General features: G+C 43.8%; 1 protein-coding gene across 1 annotated transcript; it reads right to left on the bottom strand.

Moving 5' to 3' along the window:
- Nucleotides 1-7: 7 nt before the first annotated feature.
- On the bottom strand, nt 8-23214 carry LOC123450358 (serine/arginine repetitive matrix protein 1-like). Its single transcript, XM_045127654.1, has 9 exons — nt 23200-23214; nt 4803-5885; nt 4623-4628; nt 4209-4311; nt 1520-1657; nt 1295-1426; nt 682-984; nt 306-434; nt 8-228 (listed from the first exon to the last, which is right to left on the bottom strand). Exons 1-5 carry the CDS (start codon nt 23212-23214, stop codon nt 1578-1580), a joined length of 1287 nt encoding a protein of 428 aa, XP_044983589.1. The 3' UTR covers nt 8-228; nt 306-434; nt 682-984; nt 1295-1426; nt 1520-1577.
- Between the last annotated feature and the right edge of the window lie 209 nt (nt 23215-23423).

Below are 23423 nucleotides of genomic sequence, written 5' to 3'. Positions count from 1 at the left end.
TTTCAGCTTTTAGACCAAAGTTTCTTAGTTTCACTCCATTCAGAATTAGGAATGTCTATCAAATGTTAAGTACTCAATGTAATGCTACAAACTATCTCTATCAAATGTTTCTTAGTTGCACGTTAGTAAGAATGATTCCTCTATCTTGCTTTGCTTGCGTCACAGCAGTCTAGAGACTCTTCCTTGAAGCTGGATCTAGTCCAGTACTGGGTCGTCCATGTACACTACCTGAGACACATTTATAAAAGTATGAGCATGGATCACCTGGTGACTGAAGAAAATAAAGATGACGTCGAAAGCTATACTTCTGCATCTCCAATCAGCAAGATGGCGATGCTAAGACGCCTCTTCATGCCACCGCTGTACTTCCTGACTTGCTTGTCAGCAGCACCACCAAGAAGTAAATTTACAGTTCCTAAGGATTCTTCGATGGCCTAGAAATCATTGCCATCAGATGTCAAATCAGAAATCATTTTCATTTCAGTAAGTCTTTTTCAGGTTTCTTTGTAACTCCATAGAACAAAAAGGTATTGTTACATATCTTACATGGTAAATCTAAGGTAAGTAGAGAAATTTAAGTCTCAAAAGAGCATACACCGCCTTTTCATCTAGAACATATATCGGATTCACCTTAGAGATTATGCTAATGCACTATGTAATTAGTGAACTGTTGTAACTTACAAAGTCCAAAGCAGAGCCACTCAGAATCTTCAGTCGACCATAGAACTGGAGATGTTCCCTCCCAGTCAGCATCTCCCATAGCATACTGCATCCCAAAATAGAGACAACGTAATGTAAGATCAGAAGGAATTTAACATGAACTTGACAAAAATTACTGAGAAATTATTTTGAAACAAAGAAGTGCATATCCTATTGATTCTGCGGGCAAACCCCCATGTTGTTATATATGTTTTCCATGTCAGTATGTATGCTGAAATCCTGTACAAAAGCATTCCCTCATGTTGGCTTTGAAAACCCAATCATCTGTCAAGCATCAGCAAGAAGGATGAATGTCACAATAGGATTAAGACACCACAACTAACCAATGATAGTATGCAACTCAGAACTTTGAAAAGGAGTTAGTAATTTAATCATGAAGAAAGATGGTTAAACTGAACCACAGTACAGATGAATAATAAAGAATATTGCAAATGAAAGAATCAGCATGGACAAGATAATAAAATTAGAATTAATGTGTTCAAAAAATGTAAGTTTGGATAGAAAGGACTTGATGTCTTCCACATGTACATTGTAACACAGTTAGGATATAGCAAGTCAATTAAGGGTGACGAACCATGCTAAAAAAAGAGCTCTTGCCAGCTCCATTAGGACCAAGAATACCCAAACACTCTCCATACGGTAAAGCAAGTGATAGACCTCGAACATCATACTTATCAGGGTTACCATCCTTTCCATGATATACTTTCTTGAGATCATCACACACAACAACGTAGTCACAGATATCAGGTGAAAATTTGAATTGTATGCAGGAGTGATGAACTGTAATATAATAACTTACTTCTTTGATAATGTCTAGCTTGTCCATTTCTACATGGACATCATTATCGGCAACTTCGTTAACAGTTATCCTTCTCCACGTGGGGTTCTTCTTTAGGAGACGTTTGGTGATGGAAATGAGACCAGAGCTGTTTTCCAACTGAAGCAACATAGTCAAAATAACATGCAACGTGAAGCAAAACTAACCACTCAACAATAATAATGATCATCACATCCCTCATTCCATTTGTACGGTCCTTTAGATCACTCCATCGCATGCCAGGATTTCCTGTTTCTGAAGCCCTAATAGCATACTGGCTAAGCTCATATAATCCTCGGTATAAACAAAATGCAGGTATTATCTCCAAAACTGTAATCCAGTGTCTTGCGGTAACACAATAGGAAAATGATGGTGAAACTGGAATAGGCAAGGGTGCAAGATTGGTCTCAAAATGGATGGTATATGTTCATCAGAAAGAAAGATATTTACTTGCTATGGCATTGTTAAAAATAAAAAATACATACATCAAAAACTTCCACACCAACTTCTACCAGAACACACTTCTCGTAGATGAAAAGTTATGTGATAATGCACTTAGAGTAATCTATTATTCTGGAAAATATACCACAACGTCATCTTATATAATCAAGTAATTACTGTACCTTCTGCTCTAGCGATTCAGAGAAAATAACAATCATAAGGAAAGGTTCTATGCGCTAAACTGGAGTAAAATGAACACTATGCAGGGGGCATTTGAATACTTCGGTAAAATGACAATTAGTGTTCTCTGAATGATAATAAGTTTGATGCCATCTGTGCAATCAAGCGAAGTCACAAATTATTATTTTTGAACCAAACAAGGTAGATTTTATCATGACAACCAAACATGGTACTGTACAAAAACAAGTTTGACTAAACTGAAGAACTGAACTAAAATCAGGAAAAAAAATATGGCGCAAAATAGGTTGGTTTAAGGTTTCTAACACACCTGTAGAAGCTAGCGTCCTGGTTCAATATTTACAAAACATGCATGATGGACGTGTATTTCTTTGAGTTGGATATTTTAGGTGCCCAATGTTGAGCTGTCTGTTTTGAATATTCCAGGGGATTCTGCAGCATGATTTGCCCTCGAACTCTGAAAAGTTGCTAGCAATGAAGAATAAGGTACAATAGCTAGCATACAGAAATGTTATGTTCTTTTCAGACAAGCTTAAAGGAAGCATAACATTTATGGGTTGTTAAATTTCAGGCGACAGGCAATGTTTCATCTACAAGGCAAAATAGTGTTTTTTCTACAGAAGTGTTTGTTTGTCTTAGTGCAATCTCAGTTTATTTATCAACGCCATTATTAAGTGTTTTTTGTGATGCCTTTCTTAATTATTTTGTGGCTTACTGGTTTCTGCTTTTGATTTTTTAAACTACTTTTAGTTCAGTCTTCTCATGTTCTATTATCCTGCACTTCTTATATCTATTTTGTACTTATTTGGTAAGCTCATCCTTATGCCCACTAATAGACCTAAATTTATCATCTCTAACCTATGTTTATTTCTCCATTTCTTATTGCAGGATCTTGCTATCGCTTGCCATACAAAGAACCATGATAGACCAAGATATCTCTCCAAGTATAGTAACCCATTTCTATTTCTCAAGTTTCTAAATTTTTGATGTGCAACAAGTCATCAGGTCCTTATAGAAATTCAGATTACTCTATTTGCTGGCTCAAAATTGTATTGTTACCTCTAACCTTTATCTGCCTAACCTACTTCGTGCATGATACGATACCAGGAGACAAGGGTGTCAAAGTCCACATGTTTTGGGCTCATGAGATATAATAAAGCTCCATTTGTGTGCAGTTATTCTCTGGAGGTGTTGTTCATATGTGTTATACATTCAGATTTTACTGTGGCCTTTGTCATCAGAGTTATATTTTATATGCCCTAATTTTTCTAATAATTGGCATTCATTTTGTTTTCCATCATTTAGATCACTCATTTTGTATCTATTGATTGTTTTTTTCATGAATGGTATAAACATTTTAAGGATTTCTACCTTATTTGGTAGGTAAGAGTTGGGGCTGAGGTAATTATCAGTTAGCTTTCTTATTGTGTTGCTCTCTAACTTATTGTAAGTCACATTTTAGCCTACTTCAAAACAGCTGCCCTCACTCGATGTCACAGAAAATGTTTTAAATAGTCGTCTATACCACCTACATAGTTGTTCCCATTCTAGGCCCTATTTATCCCCCTTCCCGCGTTAAGCCATGGTGGCCGCGGTGTCTACCTGATCATAATGACCTATGCCTAGTCAATTACAAAGCGAGCTCGGCGTGAGGCAGGCAACGACCATTGACGTACTCTTAGGCCCGGCTTCGAGTGAAACAGACGTGTATCATAGGGCCACAACAAGGTCAATCTGATGCCCATACGACAAGGTTTCTTCGACTCACTATTAAGGAGTTTCCATGAACCACTTTCCATTAACCAGGTGACAATGCGGCTAAATCAATCAAACATATGATTAAGTGATACACGGTATACATAAGTTAGGAATATGATATTTTTCATTCACGGTTTCTACAGGTTTAATTGCTTCCTCTCTTGAATAGTATATCAAGACATGATCTAATATATGCTTTCCGCTCTTAATGTTTTATGAGATTTTGCTATCTTTTATACATGATCAAATAAATAGACCATATGATTATACATACCATCTCTGAATGTCGTTGCATGTATATGCAGGTATGGATCACTAATCCTCTCTTCGCTCAGTCCCCTGCATGTAATCATATGATCCTCATGATCTCCAAATACCTGAGCACATTATCCATGCATGATGCATCATACAAAAAGTAGTAAATTAGATATAATACTTCATCCTAATAAACAAACTTGTGGTTTCAGTACTTATCTTTATGAAAAAATCGAACTGCATACGAAGCTAATGGTGTTGTATAATGTATTACCATACTAAATTGCTTATGATGGGTTAATACTCCACGGGATAGATAACGAGATTTAAATGGAAAGCCAAAAAGGAGCATAAAGTTTTTTCATTCAGGCATTGATACAAACAGTTGTTGGGTAGCCTACTTGAACTGGAACTGGAAAAAGAAAGGACGAACCTTCAGCTTTAGAATAAATTCACAAGAAGTAGGAGCATAGATATCCCCACACCACAAGAGAGATTGCATCGCATCCATTCAGTGTTCACCAACAGTAATATGATCATATTCCTGTTCTGAACAGGAAGAAGATATAGCTGAAGGAAAACAGCAGGAACGCTCATGTGCTATGTTCGATACCTGACGTTCGCGTAGGTGCGAGCAGTTCATGTTCGAGCTGTTGCCGCAGATATTTGCTTTCGCCACATTAGGATAGGCGACAGGGGCGGCTAGACGTGGGTCGATGGCCGAGCAGCGGGCGGAGACCCGCGCATGACAGTCCAGCAGCTCGAGGTGAGCACGAACTGGTTCACCTCGTGGCCCTCCAGCCGCAGCCTCCGGAACAGCGCCGCGGCGGGCTCGTACTCCCCGCGCAGCGCGTGGGCCTGGAGGAGCGTGACAAAGGACACCGTGTTCCGCTCCGGCAAGCCGTCGAACACCCTGCACGCGCCGGCGAAGGGGCCGAGCTTGGCGTAGAGCCGTAGAGGTTGAGCAGGACGTTGGCGCAGAAGAGGTCCAGGCCGCCGCCCCGCAGGACGTGGCTGTGCACAGCACGGCCGCCCTGGGCGTCGCCGCGCGCCACACAGCCCTGCAGGAGCCTGGCGCACGCGTGCGCGTCAACCCCGGGCCCGGGCACGGGTGGTGGTCGGGCGAGCGTCGTGAGCTCGTCGTCGAGCCATTGCAGCGCCGCGCTGGCCGTGTGGGCGCGGCGGTGCGGGGCCGTGCGGCGAGGGATCTCCGGGAGGAGGCGGCTGCTCGCTCGCCGGAGCATCGGCCGTGGCGGGGTGGGGCGAGCGCGACGAGTGACGCGACGCGGCGTCCTGCGCGACGAGTGGGGGAGGCGGGGCGAGCGCGGTGAGCGGCACGGCGCGGCGGCCTGGCGAGCGGGGGAAGGTGAGGTGAGAGGGGGGAGGCGGGGCGAGCGCGGCGAGCGGCGCGGCGCGGCGGCCTGGCGAACGGGGGGAGGCGAGGCGACCGGGTGGAGGAGGGGCGAGCGCGGCGAGCAGCGCGGCGCGGCGGCCTGGCGAGCGGGGGGAGGCGAGGCGACCGGGTGGAGGCGCGGTGTCCTGGCGAGCGGGGGGAGGCGAGGCGACCGGGGGAGGCGCGGCGTCCTGCGGGGGAGGCGGGCGAGCGTGACGAGCGGGGAGAGACCGCGGGAGGTTGCGGCCGGGATTGACCGCGAGACGATGTGGAGGATGTGCGATTAGCGTTAACGAAAACTGTCTAGTTCCATTAACGACGTTTTTAGACCCTTGATTAAGTGATTAGACGGTTGAGATTGTGATTTGGATCTGCTCTCTCGTGCTTTTATTAATAGATAGAAGAAGAAGATGCACGTGATGTGATATGGCCAAAGACATGATATGATATATTAGATGTATGAGATGATCATGTTGTAATAGTGAAATATTGAGTTGCACGTTGATGCTACAGCAACCGGCTGGAGCCATATGGTTTTCTTTAATTTTTTTGCACTTGGTGATGCTTTGCTTTATCGCTAGTAGTAGCTTTAGTAGTAACAACATAGTTAGTGCGACTACCTCGATGGCAACACAATGATGGAGACCATGGTGTGGCGCCGGTGACGATGGAGATCATGTCGGTGCTTTGGTGATCGAGATCAAGAAGCACAAGTTCATAGCCATATCATGTCACTTATGATTTGCATGTGATGTTAATCCCATTATACACCTTATTTTTCTTAGGACGACGGTAGCATTATAAGGTGATCCATCACTAAAATTTTAAGATAAAATTGTGTTCTCCCCGACTGTGCACCATTGTGACAATTTGTCATTTTGAGACACTGCTAGCAGTCCCCGGCAACGGCACTAGACAAACGTTGTTGACGTGTTCCTGACTTGATGCCTCCACGGCAACGGAGCCAGAACTGCTCCCAGTTGCTCAACAATTAGCAATTGTCTTGCAATGGCCCACCAGCGCGTGGGTTCGCGGCAATTTTCGCGGTTGAGTATTCAACCCAAATTTGTTGGTTCGCCCGTCAAGAAGTGGAAGAATATTCTCAAGTATTAGCAGCTGAATGTGCCAGATTCAACCACACCTGAAAGATTAGTATCTGCAAGCAAGGTATCAGCAGCAAAGTAGTACGATAACAACGATGCCACAAACGATATGTTGACGGTAGACTATTCCTAACGGTTGTATCAATGGCGCCAGAAGTAGACCGTGGACGGAAAATATTCTTTCCTGTCAACGGCGTGAGAAAAAGTATTGTAGCAGGTAGCAGCAGTGTAACGAGTAACAGCAGTGGCAAGGAACATCAATAGTGACAGCAGTAGCAAGTAGCAACAGTAGCAAGTAGCAACAGTAGTAACAGTAGCAGAGCAAGACAAGTAATAGCAGCAGTAGGACAAACTCGTAGGCAATGGGTCAGTGATTTGTTTGGATGATATTCATCATGCAACAGTTATAACACGGAGAGATATGTGGCTAGCTCCCGTTCGTCAATGTGATGTAGGCATGCATTTCGTGTGTCGTTATACGTGCTTAGGGAAAAGAACTTGCATGACATCTATTGTCCATCCCTCCCGTGGCAGCGGGGTCCAAAAGGAAACTACAGGATATTAAGGTTCTCCTTTTAATAAAGAACTGGAACAACGCATTAGCACTTGGTGAACACATGAACTCCTCAAACTATGGTCATCACCGGGAGTGGTTCCGGTTATTGTCATTCCTGGGTTGCCGGATCATAACACATAGTAGGTAACTACAACTTGCAAGATCAGTTCTAAAACACACATATATTGGTGACAACATAATAATTTTAGATCTGAAATCATGGCACTCGGACCCTAGTGACAAGCATTAAGCATGGGAAAGTAGTAGCAACATCAATCTCAGAACATAGTGGATACTAGGGATCAATCCCCGTCAAAACTAACTCGATTACATGATAGATCTCATCCTACTCATCACCGCCCAGCGAGCCTACGAATAGATTACTCACGAACGATGAAGAGCTTCATGGAATTGGAGAGGGAAGAAGGTTGATGATGACGATGGCGACGATTTCCCCTCTCCGGAGCCCAAAACGGACTCCAGATCTGCCCTCCAGATGAAGAACAGGATGTGGCGGCGCCTCCGTATCGCAAACGCGACGAAAACTTCTCTCTTGATTTTTCTGGGACGAAAGTGAATTTATAGAGCTAAGTTTGGGGGCAGCAGAGCCACTTGGGCCCCACAAGCTTGGTAGCCGCCACCAGGGGGCGGCGGCTACAGGGCTTGTGGCCCACTCGCCCACCCCCTCCGGTGGATCTTTGTGCAGGTATTTTTCATATTTTCCAGAAATATTCTCCGTAAATTTTCAGGACGTTACAGGAACACCAAGGCAATTCTGCTGAAAACATCGTCACTCCAGGTTAGTTCCATTCAAATCATGCAAATTAGAGTCCAAAACAAGGGCAAAAGAGTCTGGAAAAGTAGATACGATGGAGACGTATCAACTCCCCCAAGCTTAAAACCTTGCTTGTCCTCAAGCAACTCAGTTGACAAACTGAAAGAGAAAGAAAAACTTTGACAAACTCTGTTTGATCTTGTTGTTGCAACTATGTCTAAATCATAACCAGAATTTCAGCAAGATCATAAGTTAAACACATAAGCAAGTGACACAAAGGTCTCACGGTAAACTAATATCAATGGCATAATCAGCTAGCGAGCAAATAATAATGAGTTTCAGATACCAACAATTCAGTCAAAACAAGCATGAAGCAATATGAATAGGTGGTATCTCGCTAGCTCTTTCTGAGACCGTAAAACTTAAATGCAGAGCACTTTCAAAGATCAAGGGCTGACTAAACATTATAATTCATAGCAAGGAAGATCCAGTCATAGTCATACTCAATATCAATCAAAAGCAAACCATAAAAATGACAGAGGTTCTCTCTAATTGGTGCTTATACAAGAAGAGGATGACTCAACAGGAAAATAAATAGAGAGGCCCTTCGTAGAGGGAAGCATTGATTTGCAGAGGTGCCAGAGCTCAAGCTTTGAAAACAGAGATAATAATTTCGGGTGGCATGCTTTCATTGTCAATGCAATGATCAAGAGTTCTCAATATCTTCCATGCTACTCATGCTATAGGCGGTTCCCAAACAGAAAAGTAAAGTTTTAAATCCCCCACCACCAATGAATCACACTCCACGGCGAGCCGAATCCTCAGGTACCGTCCATACTAACATCAATCCGGGGGAAGTCTTGTTTTAGAGTTATGTTTTCGATTTAAGCGTGGAACTGGGCATTCCAATTACCGGCCCCTTTCTCGTGAATGACAGTGAATAAACACATGTCGAGGATAACACTCCTAACATGGAAGATATCAATAGCCCCCTGTCACCACATGAGCGGTTCGGGCATGCAAAACAGATTATTTCTTGAAGGTTTAGAGAATGGCACATGCAAATTTACTTGGAACGGCAGGTAGATACCGCAAATAGGTAGGTATGGTGGACTCTCATGGAAAAACTTTTGGGTTTATGGAATTGGATGCACAAGCAGTATTCCTCTTAGAACAAGTGAAGGCTACCAAAAGATGTTGGGGAACGTCGCATGGGAAACAAAAAAATTCCTACGCGCACGAAGACCTATCATGGTGATGTCCATCTACGAGAGGGGATGAGTGATCTACGTACCCTTGTAGATCGTACAGCAGAAGCGTTAGTGAACGCGGTTGATGTAGTGGAACGTCCTCGCGTCCCTCGATCCGCCCCGCGAACAATCCCGCGATCAGTCCCACGATCTAGTACCGAACGGACGGCACCTCCGCGTTCAGCACACGTACAGCTCGACAATGATCTCGGCCTTCTTGATCCAGCAAGAGAGGCGGAGAGGTAGAAGAGTTCTCCGGCAGCGTGACGGCGCTCCGGAGGTTGGTGATGACCTTGTCTCAGCAGGGCTCCGCCCGAGCTCCGCAGAAACGCGATCTAGAGGAAAAACCGTGGAGGTATGTGGTCGGGCTGCCGTGGAAAAGTCGTCTCAAAATCAGCCCTAAAACCTCCGTATATATAGGTGGGAGGGAGGGGAAGAGGCAGCCTCAAAACCTAAAGGTTTGGCCGAAATTGGAGGTGGAGGAGTCCTACTCCAATCCTACTTGGAGTAGGATTCCACCTTCCCACTTGGAAACTCTTTCCACCTTGTGTTTTTTCCTTCTCAAACCTTATGGGCCTTAGTGGGAACTTATTCCAGCCCACTAGGGGCTGGTTTATCTCTTCCAATAGCCCATGAGACCCCTTGGGGCGTGACACCCCTCCCGATGGTCCCCGGCACCCCTCCCGGCACTCCCGGTACACTACCGATGAGCCCGAAACTTTTCCGGTAATGCACGAAAACCTTCCGGTAACCAAATGAGGTCATCCTATATATCAATCTTCGTTTCCGGACCATTCCGGAAACCCTCGTGACGTCCGTGATCTCATCTGGGACTCGGAACAACATTCGGTAACCAACCATATAACTCAAATACGCATAAAACAACGTCGAACCTTAAGTGTGCAGACCCTGCGGGTTCGAGAACTATGTAGACATGACCCGAGAGACTCCTCGGTCAATATCCAATAGCGGGACCTGGATGCCCATATTGGATCCTAGATATTCTACGAAGATCTTATCGTTTGAACCTCAGTGCCAAGGATTCATATAATCCCGTATGTCATTCCCTTTGTCCTTCGGTATGTTACTTGCCCGAGATTCGATCGTTAGTATCCGCATACCTATTTCAATCTCGTTTACCGGCAAGTCTCTTTACTCGTTCCGTAATACAAGATCCCGCAACTTACATTAAGTTACATTGCTTGCAAGGCTTGTGTGTGATGTTGTATTACCGAGTGGGCCCCGAGATACCTCTCCGTCACACAGAGTGACAAATCCCAGTCTCGATCTATACTAACTCAACGAACACCTTCGGAGATACCTGTAGAGCATCTTTATAGTCACCCAGTTACGTTGCGACGTTTGATACACACAAAGCATTCCTCCGGTGTCCGTGAGTTATATGATCTCATGGTCATAGGAACAAATACTTGACACGCAGAAAACAGTAGCAACAAAATGACACGATCAACATGCTACGTCTATTAGTTTGGGTCTAGTCCATCACATGATTCTCCTAATGATGTGATCCCGTTATCAAGTGACAACACTTGCCTATGGCCAGGAAACCTTGACCATCTTTGATCAACGAGCTAGTCAACTAGAGGCTTACTAGGGACAGTGTTTTGTCTATGTATCCACACAAGTATTGTGTTTACAATCAATACAATTATAGCATGGATAATAAACGATTACCATGAACTAAGAAATATAATAATAACTAATTTATTATTGCCTCTAGGGCATATTTCCAACAGTCTCCCACTTGCACTAGAGTCAATAATCTAGTTCACATCACCATGTGATTCCAACGAATCCAACACCCATATAGTTATGGGGTCTGATCACGTCTTGCTCGTGAGAGAGGTTTTAGTCAAAGGTTCTGAAACTTTCAGATTCGTGCGTTCTTTTCAAATCTTTATGTCATCTTATAGATGCTGCTACTACGTGCTATTCGGAAATGCTCCAAATATCTGCTCTACTATACGAATCCGTTTCACTACTCATAGTTATCCGGATTAGTGTCAAAGCTTGCATTGACGTAACCCTTTACGACAAACTCTTTAACCACCTCCATAATCGAGAAAAATTCCTTAGTCCATTAGTTACTAAGGATAAATTTCGACCGCTGCTAGTGACTCAATCATGGATCACTCTTTGTACCTCTCAACATACTTTGAGTCAAGGCACACTTCAGGTGCGGTACACAGCATGACATACTTTAGATTCTACGGCTAAGGCATAGAAGACGACCTTCGTCTATTCTCTTTATTCTGCCGTGGTCGGGTTTTGAGTCTTACTCAAATTCACACCTCACAACGCAACCAAGAACTCCTTCTTTGCTGGTCTATTTTGAACTCTTTCAAAAACTTGTCAAGGCATGCATCTTGTTGAAACTTCTATTAAGCGCTTTCGATCAATCTCCATAGATCTTTGATGCTCAACGTTCAAGTAGCGTAATCCAGGTACTCCTTTGAAAACTTCTTTCAAACAACCTTGTATGCTTTACAGAAATTCTACATTACTTCTGATCCACAATATGTCAACCACATATACCTATCAGAAATTCTATAGTGCTCCCACTCACTTCTTTGGAAATACAAGTTTCTCATAAACCTTGTACAAACCCAAAATCTTTGATCATCTCATCAAAGTGTATATTCCAACTCCGAGATGCTTGCACCAGTCCATTGAAGGATCACTGGAGCTTGCATACTTGCTAGTATCTTTAGGATCGACAAAACCTTCTGGTTGTATCACATACAATGTTTGCTCAAGGAAACCGTCGAGAAAACAATGTTTTGACATCCTACGTGCAATATTTCATAAATAATGCATCAACAACTAACATAATTCTAACAGACTTTTAGCATCGCTACGAGTGAGAAAGTCTCATCATAGTCAACTGTTTGATCTTATCGAAATCATCTTTGCGACAAGTCGAGCTTTTCTTAATAGTGACTTATCACCATCATCGTCTGTCTTCTTTTAAAGATCCATCTTTACTCAATAGTCCTATGACCATCAAGTAATTCTTACAAAGTCTACACTTTGTTTTCATCCATGGATCCTCTCTCGGATTTCATGGCTTCCAGCCATTTGTCGGAATCTGGGCCCACCATCGCTTTCTCCATAACTCGTAGGTTCACTGTTGCTCAACAACATGACCTCCAAGACAGGGTTACCGTACTACTCTGCAGCAGTACGCGACCTTGTCGACCTACGAGGTTTGTAGTAACTTGATTCAAAGCTCAATGATCACCATCATCAGCTTCCACTTCAATTGGTGTAGGCGCCACAGGAACAACTTCCTGCGCCCTGCTACACACTGGTTGAAGTGATGGTTCAGTAACCTCATCAAGTTCTACTACCCTCCCACTCAATTCTTTCGAGAGAAACCTTTCCTCGAGAAAGGATCCGTTTCTAGAAACAAACACTTTGCTTTCGGATCTGAGATAGGAGATGTACCCAACTGTTTTGGATACCCTATGAAGAAGCATTTATGTGCTTTGGGTTCGAGCTTATCAGACTGAAACTTTTTCACATAAGTGTCGAAGCCCCAAACTTTCAAGAAACGACAGTTTAAATTTCTCTAAACCTCAGTCTATACTGTGTCATCTCAACGGAAATACGCGGTGCCCTATTTAAAGTGAGTGCGGTTGTCTCTGATGCATAACCCATAAACGATAGTGGTAATTCGATAAGAGACATCATAGTATGCACCATACCAAATAGTGCGTGGCTATGACATTCAGACACATCATCACACTATGATGTTCTAGGTGGCATGAACTGTGAAACAATTTCCACATTGTCTTAACTGCGTACCAAAACTCGTAACTCAGATATTCATTTCTATGATCATATCGTAGACAGTTTATCCTCTTGTTACGACGAACTTCACTCTGAAACGGATTTGAACTTTTCAACATTTCAGACTTGTGATTCATTAAGTAAATACTACTGTATCTACTCAAATCGTCAGTGAAGTAAGAACATAATGATATCCACTGCGTGCCTCAGTACCCATTGGACTGCATACATCAAAATGTATCACTTCCAACAAGTTACTATCTTATTTCATCTCAATGAAAACAAGGCCTTGCTCATGTGGTATGGTTTGCATGTCACTAGTGATTCGAAATCAGGTGAGTACAAAGATCCATCAGCATGGAGCCTCTTCATGCAATTTATACTAACATGACTCAAGCGGCAGTGCCACAAGTAAGTGGTACTATCATCATTAACTCGTATCTTTTGGCACCAATATCATGAACATGTGTAACACTACGATCGAGATTCAATAAACCATTGAAGGTGATTATTCAAGCAAAATAGAGTAACCATTATTCTCTTTAAATGAATAATCGTATTGCAATAAACACGATCCAATCATGTTCATGCTTAACGCAAGCACCAAATAACGATTATTTAGGTTTAACACCAATCCCGATGGTAGAGGGAGCGTGCGACGTTTGATCATATCAACCTTGGAAATACTTCCAACACGTATCGTCACCTCACCTTTAGCTAGTCTCCATTTATGTCGTAGCTTTCATTTCGTGTTACTAATCACTTAGCAACCGAACCGGTATCCAATACCCTTATGATACTAGGAGTACTAGTAAAGTACACATCAACATCATGTATATCAAATATATTTCTTTCGACTTTTGCCAGCCCACTTATCTACCAAGTATCTAGAGTTGCTCCGCCTTAGTGACTGTTCCCCTCATTACAGAAGCACTTAGTCTCGGGTTTGGGTTTAATCTTGGGTCTCTTCATTAGCGCAGCAACTGTTTTGCCGTTTCACGAAGTATCCCTTCTAGCCCTCGCCTTTCTTGAAACTTAGTGGTTTTACTAACCATCAACTATTGATGCTCCTTCTGATTTCTACTTTCGCAGTGTCAAACATCGCGAATCGCTCAAGGATCATTGTATCTATCCTTGATATGTTATAGTTCATCACGAAGCTCTCACACCTTGGTGGCAGTGACTTTGGAGAACCATCATTATCTCATCTGGAAGATTAACTCCCACTTGATTCAAGTGATTGTCGTACTCAGACAATCTGAGCACACGCTCAACGATTGAGCCTTTCTCCTTTACTTTGTGGACAAAGAATCTTGTCAGAGGTCTTGTACCTCTTAACAAGGGCACAAGCATGAAATCACAATTTCATCTCTTTAGAACATCACTTATGTTCCGTGACGTTTCAAAACGTTTTCGGCGCCTTGCTTCTAAGCCATTAAGTATTTTGCACTGAACTATCGTGTAGTCATCAGAAATGCATATGTCGGATGTTCACAGCATCCACAGATGACGCTCGAGGTGCAGCACACCGAGTGGTGCATTAAGGACATAAGCCTTCTGCGCAGCAACGAGGACAATCCTCGGTTTTACAGACTTAGTCTGCAAAGTTTGCTACTATCAATTTTCAACTAAATTTTCTCTAGGAACATATAAAAATAGTAGAGCTATAGCGCAAGCTACATCGTAATTCGCAAAGACCATTAGACTATGTTCATGACAATTAGTTCAATTAATCATATTACTTAAGAACTCCCACTCAAAAAGTACATCTCTCTAGTCATTTGAGTGGTACATGATCCAAATCCACTATCTCAAGTCCGATCATCACGTGAGTCGAGAATAGTTTCAGTGGTAAGCATCTCTATGCTAATCATATCAACTATACGATTCATGCTCGATCTTTCGGTCTCATGTGTTCCGAGGCCATGTCTGCACATGCTAGGCTCGTCAAGCTTAACCCGAGTGTTCCGCGTGCGCAACTGTTTTGCACCCGTTGTATGTGAACGTTGAGTCTATCACACCTGATCATCACGTGGTGTCTTGAAACGACGAACTGTAGCAACGGTGCACAGTCGGGGAGAACACAATTTCGTTTTGAAATTTTAGTGAGAGATCACCTCATAATGCTACCGTCGTTCTAAGCAAAATAAGGTGCATAAAAGGATTAACATCACATGCAATTCATAAGTGACATGATATGGCCATCATCACGTGCTTCTTGATCTCCATCACCAAAGCACCGGCACGATCTTCTTGTCACCGGCGTCACACCATGATCTCCATCATCATGATCTCCATCAACGTGTCACCATCGGGGTTGTCGTGCTACTCATGCTATTACTACTAAAGCTACGTCCTAGCAAAATAGTAAACGCATCTGCAAGCACAAACGTTAGTTATAAAGACAACCCTATGACTCCTGCCGGTTGCCGTACCATCGACGTGCAAGTCGATATTAACTATTACAACATGATCATCTCATACATCCAATATATCACATCACATCGTTGGCCATATCACATCACAAGCATACCCTGCAAAAACAAGTTAGACGTCCTCTAATTTTGTTGTTGCATGTTTTACGTGGTGACCATGGGTATCTAGTAGGATCGCATCTTACTTACGCAAACACCACAACGGAGATATATGAGTTGCTATTTAACCTCATCCAAGGACCTCCTCGGTCCAATCCGATTCAACTAAAGTTGGAGAAACTGACACTTGCCAGTCATCTTTGAGCAACGGGGTTACTCGTAGCGATGAAACCAGTCTCTCGTAAGCGTACGAGTAATGTCGGTCCAAGCCGCTTCAATCCAACAATACCGCGGAATCAAGAAAAGACTAAGGAGGGCAGCAAAATGCACATCACCGCCCACAAAAACTTTTGTGTTCTACTCGAGAAGACATCTACGCATGAACCTAGCTCATGATGCCACTGTTGGGGAACGTCGCATGGGAAACAAAAAATTTCCTACGCGCACGAAGACCTATCATGGTGATGTCCATCTACGAGAGGGGATGAGTGATCTACATACCCTTGTAGATCGTACAGCAGAAGCGTTAGTGAACGCGGTTGATGTAGTGGAACGTCCTCACGTCCCTCGATCCGCCCCGCGAACAATCCCGCGATCAGTCCCACGATCTAGTACCGAACGGACGGCACCTCCGCGTTCAGCACACGTACAGCTCGACGATGATCTCGGCCTTCTTGATCCAGCAAGAGAGGCGGAGAGGTAGAAGAGTTCTCCGGCAGCGTGACGGCGCTCCGGAGGTTGGTGATGACCTTGTCTCAGCAGGGCTCCGCCCGAGCTCCGCAGAAACGCGATCTAGAGGAAAAACCGTGGAGGTATGTGGTCGGGCTGCCGTGGAAAAGTCGTCTCAAGTCAGCCCTAAAACCTTCGTATATATAGGTGGGAGGGAGGGGAAGAGGCAGCCTCAAAACCTAAAGGTTTGGCCGAAATTGGAGGTGGAGGAGTCCTACTCCAATCCTACTTGGAGTAGGATTCCACCTTCCCACTTGGAAACTCTTTCCACCTTGTGTTTTTTCCTTCTCAAACCTTATGGGCCTTAGTGGGAACTTATTCCAGCCCACTAGGGGCTGGTTTATCTCTTCCAATAGCCCATGAGACCCCTTGGGGCGTGACACCCCTCCCGATGGTCCCCGGCACCCCTCCCGGCACTCCCGGTACACTACCGATGAGCCCGAAACTTTTCCGGTAATGCACGAAAACCTTCCGGTAACCAAATGAGGTCATCCTATATATCAATCTTCGTTTCCGGACCATTCCGGAAACCCTCGTGACGTCCGTGATCTCATCTGGGACTCGGAACAACATTCGGTAACCAACCATATAACTCAAATACGCATAAAACAACGTCGAACCTTAAGTGTGCAGACCCTGCGGGTTCGAGAACTATGTAGACATGACCCGAGAGACTCCTCGGTCAATATCCAATAGCGGGACCTGGATGCCCATATTGGATCCTAGATATTCTACGAAGATCTTATCGTTTGAACCTCAGTGCCAAGGATTCATATAATCCCGTATGTCATTCCCTTTGTCCTTCGGTATGTTACTTGCCCGAGATTCGATCGTTAGTATCCGCATACCTATTTCAATCTCGTTTACCGGCAAGTCTCTTTACTCGTTCCGTAATACAAGATCCCGCAACTTACATTAAGTTACATTGCTTGCAAGGCTTGTGTGTGATGTTGTATTACCGAGTGGGCCCCGAGATACCTCTCCGTCACACAGAGTGACAAATCCCAGTCTCGATCTATACTAACTCAACGAACACCTTCGGAGATACCTGTAGAGCATCTTTATAGTCACCCAGTTACGTTGCGACGTTTGATACACACAAAGCATTCCTCCGGTGTCCGTGAGTTATATGATCTCATGGTCATAGGAACAAATACTTGACACGCAGAAAACAGTAGCAACAAAATGACACGATCAACATGCTACGTCTATTAGTTTGGGTCTAGTCCATCACATGATTCTCCTAATGATGTGATCCCGTTATCAAGTGACAACACTTGCCTATGGCCAGGAAACCTTGACCATCTTTGATCAACGAGCTAGTCAACTAGAGGCTTACTAGGGACAGTGTTTTGTCTATGTATCCACACAAGTATTGTGTTTCCAATCAATACAATTATAGCATGGATAATAAACAATTATCATGAACTAATAAATATAATAATAACTAATTTTTTATTGCCTCTAGGGCATATTTCCAACAAAAGACTGGGAAGAGACCAACTAGAGAGCGACAACAGTCATCAAGATGCAATGAGTTTGACTAACATGAAGTGCAAACATGAACAGGATATAAATCACCATGAACACGAACATCATAGAGGCTATGTTGATTTTGTTTCAACTACATGCATGAACATGCGCCAAGTCAAGCCACTTGAATCATTCAAAGGAGAATACCATCCTATCATACTACATCATAGTCATCTCAAAATCTATGTTGGCATTCAAGACAAACCATTATAAGCTCTCAGCTAATTAAGCATGGCATCAGAAAGTATGATCTCTAAGTTATCATTGCAAACATGTTTCTCTCACAACAAAGTTGAATCTGGGACGACAAGCTAGTCATATTTACAAAAACAAAATAGATAGAGTTCATACCAGCCTTTCCAATCTCAGTCACTTCATCATATAACATCATTATTGCCTTTCACTTGCACGATCGAACGATGTGAACAATAATAAGAGTGCTCGTGCATTGGACTAAGCTGAATCTTCAGGCAAACACAAAGGAGAAGACAAAGTAATATGGCTCTTTGAAAGCTAAATAGGTATGCATGCAAGACCCACTAAACATTGTAACCAATATCTTCTACCTTGACCCAAAGAAAAATAGAACTATTTACACGGGAAAACTCCGAACAAGCAAAAGAAGAAAGGAAAATCTTTTTGGGTTTTCTCAAAAGGACACAAAACAAGAAAACAAGAAAATGAAAATAAACTAGCATGGATAATACAGTGACAAAGTGTAAACACCGGCTAACAAAGTGAAAGCATAAGCATGAATATAAGGTCGGTGAGAACACGTACTCCCCCAAGCTTAGGCTTTTGGCCTAGCTTGGTCTACTCCCAAGGCGGGTCCTGGCGAAACCCAAAATCATACTGGGTGCTATACAGGAGTGCTGCAGCCACTGCCTGAATAGCTGCCTCACGAAGACGGGCAGCCGTCGCCTCCTGATATGTCCATTTTGCATCATGCTTTCATGTTGATATTTATTGCTTTTTGGGCTGTTATATTACTTGTGGTACCATATTTATGCCTTTTCTCTCTTATTTTACAAGGTTTATTTGAAGAGGGAGAATTCAGGCAACTGGAATTCTGGACTGGAAAAGGAGCAAATCATAGTCCACTATTCTGCACATCTCCAAATGCCCTGAAAAGTTACGTGGATTTTTTTGGGATTATATAAAAAATACTGGGCGAAAGAACTACCGGAGGGGGGCTGCCAGGGCGCCACAAGCCCTGACACCGCCACCCCCTGGTGGCGGAGTGGGGGCTTGTGGGCTCCCTGACGGCCCACTAGCCTCCCTCTTTTGCTATATGAAGCGTCCTGGTCCAGAAAAAAATCAAGAAGGAGCTTTTTCGTGGTTTCGCCGCCGCCACGAGGCGGAACTTGAGCAGATCCAATCTAGAGCTCCAGCAGAACGATCCTGCCGGGGCAACTTCCCTCCCGGAGGGGGGAATCGTCGCCATCGTCATCACCAACACTCCTCTCGTCGGAGGGGAGGCATCTTCATCAACATCTTCATCAGCACCATCTCCTCTCCAATCCCTAGTTCATCTCTTGTAACCAATCTTCGTCTCGCAACTCCGATTGGTACTTGTAAGGTTGCTAGTAGTGTTGATTACTCTTTGTAATTGATGCTAGTTGGATTACTTGGTGGAAGAGTTTATGTTCAGATCCTTGATGCTATTCATTACACCTCTGATCATGATTATGATTATGCTTTATGAGTAGTTACTTTTATTCCTGAGGACATGGGATAAGTCATGCTGATAATAGTCATGTGAATTTGATATTCGTTCGGTATTTTGATATGTTGTATGTTGTCTTTTCCTCTAGTGGTGTTATGTGAACGTCGACTACATAACAATTCACCATATTTGGGCCTAGAGGAAGGCATTGGGAAGTAGTAAGTAGATGATGGGTTGTTGGAGTGACAGAAGCTTAAACCCCAGTCTATGCGTTGCTTCGTGAGGGGCTGATTTGGATCCACTAGTTTAATGCTATGGTTAGACTTTGTCTTAATTCTTCTTTTGTAGTTGCGGAATCTTGCGAGAGAGGTTCATCATAAGTGGGATGCTTGTCCAAGTAAGGGCAGTACCCAAGCGCCGGTCCACCCACATATCAAACTACCAAAGTAACGAACGTGAATCATATGAACTTGATGAAACGAGCATGACAGAAATTCCCGTGTGTCCTCAGGAGCGTTTTTCCTCCTATAAGACTTTGTTCAGGCTTGTCCCTTGCTACAAAAGGGATTGGGCCACTCGCTGCACCGTTGCTACTACTTGTTACTTTTTACTCTTTGCTTGCTATGTTTCACCTCGCTACACAATCACTTGTTACCGCTACTTTCAGTGCTTGCAGATATTACCTTGCTGAAATCCGTTTATCAACGCCTTCTGCTCCTCGTTGGGTTCGACACTCTTACTTATCGAAAGGACTACGATTGATCCCCTATACTTTTGGGTCATCAAGACTCTTTTCTGGCGCCGTTGTCGGGGAGTGAAGCGCCGTTGGTAAGTGGAAATTGGTAAGGAAACATTTTTATACTGTGCTGAAATTTATTGTCACTTGTCATTATGGAAAGTGTTCCTTTGAGGAGTTTGTTCGGGGTATCTTCACCACGAATGTAAGCACGAGGAGTTGCTCCTCAACCTGAGGTACCTACTGAGAATATCTTTTATGAAATTCCTTCGGGTATGCTTGAGAAACTGCTGGCTAATCCTTTCACAGGAGATGGATCTTCACATCCAGACTTGCATCTGATCTTTGTAGATGAAGTTTGTGGTTTATTTAAGCTTGCAGGTTTGCCCGAGGATGAGGTAAAGAAGAAAGTCTTTCCTTTATCTTTGAAGGATAAGGCGTTGACATGGTATATGCTATGTGATGATACTGGATCATGGGACTACAATCGGTTGAAATTGGAATTTCATCAAAAGTTCTATCATATGCATTTAGTACATCGTGATCGGAACTTTATTTATAACTTTTGGCCTCGTGACAGGGAAAGCATAGCTCAAGCTTGGGGGAGGCTTAAATCAATGCTATATCCATGCCCCAATCACGAACTCTCGAGAGAAATCATCACTCAAAACTTTTATGCTCGGCTTTCTCATGAAGATCGTACCATGCTTGACACTTCTTGTGTCGGTTCTTTTATGAAGAAGGATATTGATCACAAGTGGAATTTATTGGAGAGAATCAAATGCAACTCTGAAGATTGGGAGCTGGAGTAAGGTAAGGAGTCAGGTATGAGTTTCCAGTTTGATTGCGTTAAATCTTTTGTTGAGACAAACACTTCTAGAGATTTTAGCGCTAAGTATGGACTTGACTCTGAGATAGTAGCTTCTCAATGTGAATCGTTTGTTGCTCATGTTGATCTTCCCAAAGAGAAGTGGTTTAAATATCATCCTCCTGTAGAAAGCAACATAGACAAAACCAATCTAGTTGAGGAGAAAGTCATTGCTTTTAGTGATCTTGTTGTTCCTTGTGCTTACACTGAGAAACCACCATACCCTGCTAGGATAAAGGATTATTCTAGATCTCCAACTGTGATACGTAGGGGTTACATTAGACCACTTGCACCCCCTGAGGAAATTAGAGTTGAACCTAGTGTTTCTATTATCAAAGATCTCTTAGCCGAAGACATAGATGGGCATGTTATCAAATTCTATGAGGACTCCGCTAGAATTGCTAAACCTCACGCGAAAGACAAACACGAACCTGTAGTTGGCCTGCCCGTCGTTTTTGTTAAGATAGGAGATCACTGTTACCATGGTTTATGTGATATGGGAGCTAGTGTTAGTGCAATACCCCATTCTCTATATGATGAAATTAAAGATGAGATTGCACCTGCTGAGTTAGAACCCATTGATGGCTCTCCCCTCCCCCCCTCCTCCTCCTCCCACCTCCTCCCACCCCACAGCCTCCCCAATCCTTCCAACCATGAAGATTTCTCCTGTTAATCATGATGGAAGGGCTCCTACATTGGGATTTCTCACCAGGGTTAGCCCTGGCCAAGCAGGTGAGGATCAAGTTTGGCACCACGATGCATTTTTCTTCTCCCCGGTCAGGCAAAGCTTTCTATTTGGTGGTTTCATTCTCCTCGGCCTCTTTCCCTTTGACTGAGCATTCAGTGGGCATTGCTCTCCAATGTTGTTTGGGTGGAATAAGTTTGGGTTTCTCTATCTGAAAAATTTCAGCAAGAACATTTCGGTTTAGTGTTGCCAACAACAAAGTGGGACACTTCATCTATGGGCTCAAAGACAGAGTTTGGCCAGATTTTGTTTGTCATTTTCACCTCTTCAAGGGACGCTTTGCGCAGATGGTACATTTTGATTCTCATTGGCATGCTGATGAGGAACTAGTCAACATCTCGTCTAGGAGGTCCATGGCGATCAAGAGTGATTTAAGTTTTCTTGGTAAAAAGATTATCAATGATTCTCCCTCGGGTTCGTGCTACCCCCCGAATTCGGTTAAGTTTGATCCTATCAACTCTTGCAATCGCCATGGGAGTCACGCTTCAGCATCTTAGGCAATTTTCCCTGACCTCATTCCACGTAGCATGGCTCATGCAAGTTTGAATACCACCCCGACATCATCGGAAGCATGTCCGCATATGCGTTTAATGGAGAGTTACGTTGCCCTAGCGGATTTGGAGGACGCGGGATATGCCTCTCAGGAAAATTACCTTCTTTTAGGCAGTCTTCGGTTTCGGATTAATGTTCCATATCCTTCTCCACCGCAATGTTTCCTTACATCTGCGATCAAATATGCGCCACAATCTTCGGAGTGGCCACCGGTTTTAGAGGCTCGACACAAGGCAGATTTAGCGCAAGCCCAATATTCTGCTGACGAAATATCAGAATTAGCCATTAATTGGCCGTTTTTATGCGCAAGATGCCTTCAATGGGGACATAATAAACGGGACTACTGCTTGCGTCTAATTTGCATTAACTGCTCAGCTCCTAATCACAAAATGATTGCATGTCCTGCGATTATTAAGCATAATATGTCGACTGACACGACTACTATTCGAGCAAGTAGCACTAGTGATTGCAATCAACCCAAAGTTGCCGCTTCCCGCTTGGTTCAATATTCAGGTAAACACCGTCGATACACCAGGTGCGACTGGTGTGGGGCATATGGGCACAAGATACATTCCTGTTTTAAACGAGAAAAATCCTCTAAATGGATTTGGGTACCTAAAATTTCCGTTTCTACCCCTCTCGCTTCGAATTCTTAGCCTCCCCCCACAGCGCTCATCACTCTCCTGTCGCATCCGAGACTTCGGCCGCCTCACCCTCCTCTGTCTCCTATCTCATTGCCGTCGCCTCGTCTGCTCACCACCTCCATTTCCATGGCGAACTACCCGCTGAACCCAGTGTCGTTCCTACCGCCTGGTTTCGCCGTGGAACCTGGCCCGGATGATCGAATCGTGCGGAGTGGGATGGTGGTTGGGCCGTTTCCACCCCTCAACCACGACTTCTTGTCGATTGCGGAGGCCAATCACTATGTTCCACTACATCACCGCGAAGCCATCCGCACTCAGATCGAAGGTTTGCTGCACG

This window comes from Hordeum vulgare, chromosome 4H (genome assembly GCF_904849725.1).
Source record: "Hordeum vulgare subsp. vulgare chromosome 4H, MorexV3_pseudomolecules_assembly, whole genome shotgun sequence".
NCBI classification, from domain to species: domain Eukaryota; kingdom Viridiplantae; phylum Streptophyta; class Magnoliopsida; order Poales; family Poaceae; genus Hordeum; species Hordeum vulgare.
The sequence above is the reverse complement of the archived record's forward strand: the minus strand, read 5'-3'. Positions and strand labels throughout refer to the sequence as shown.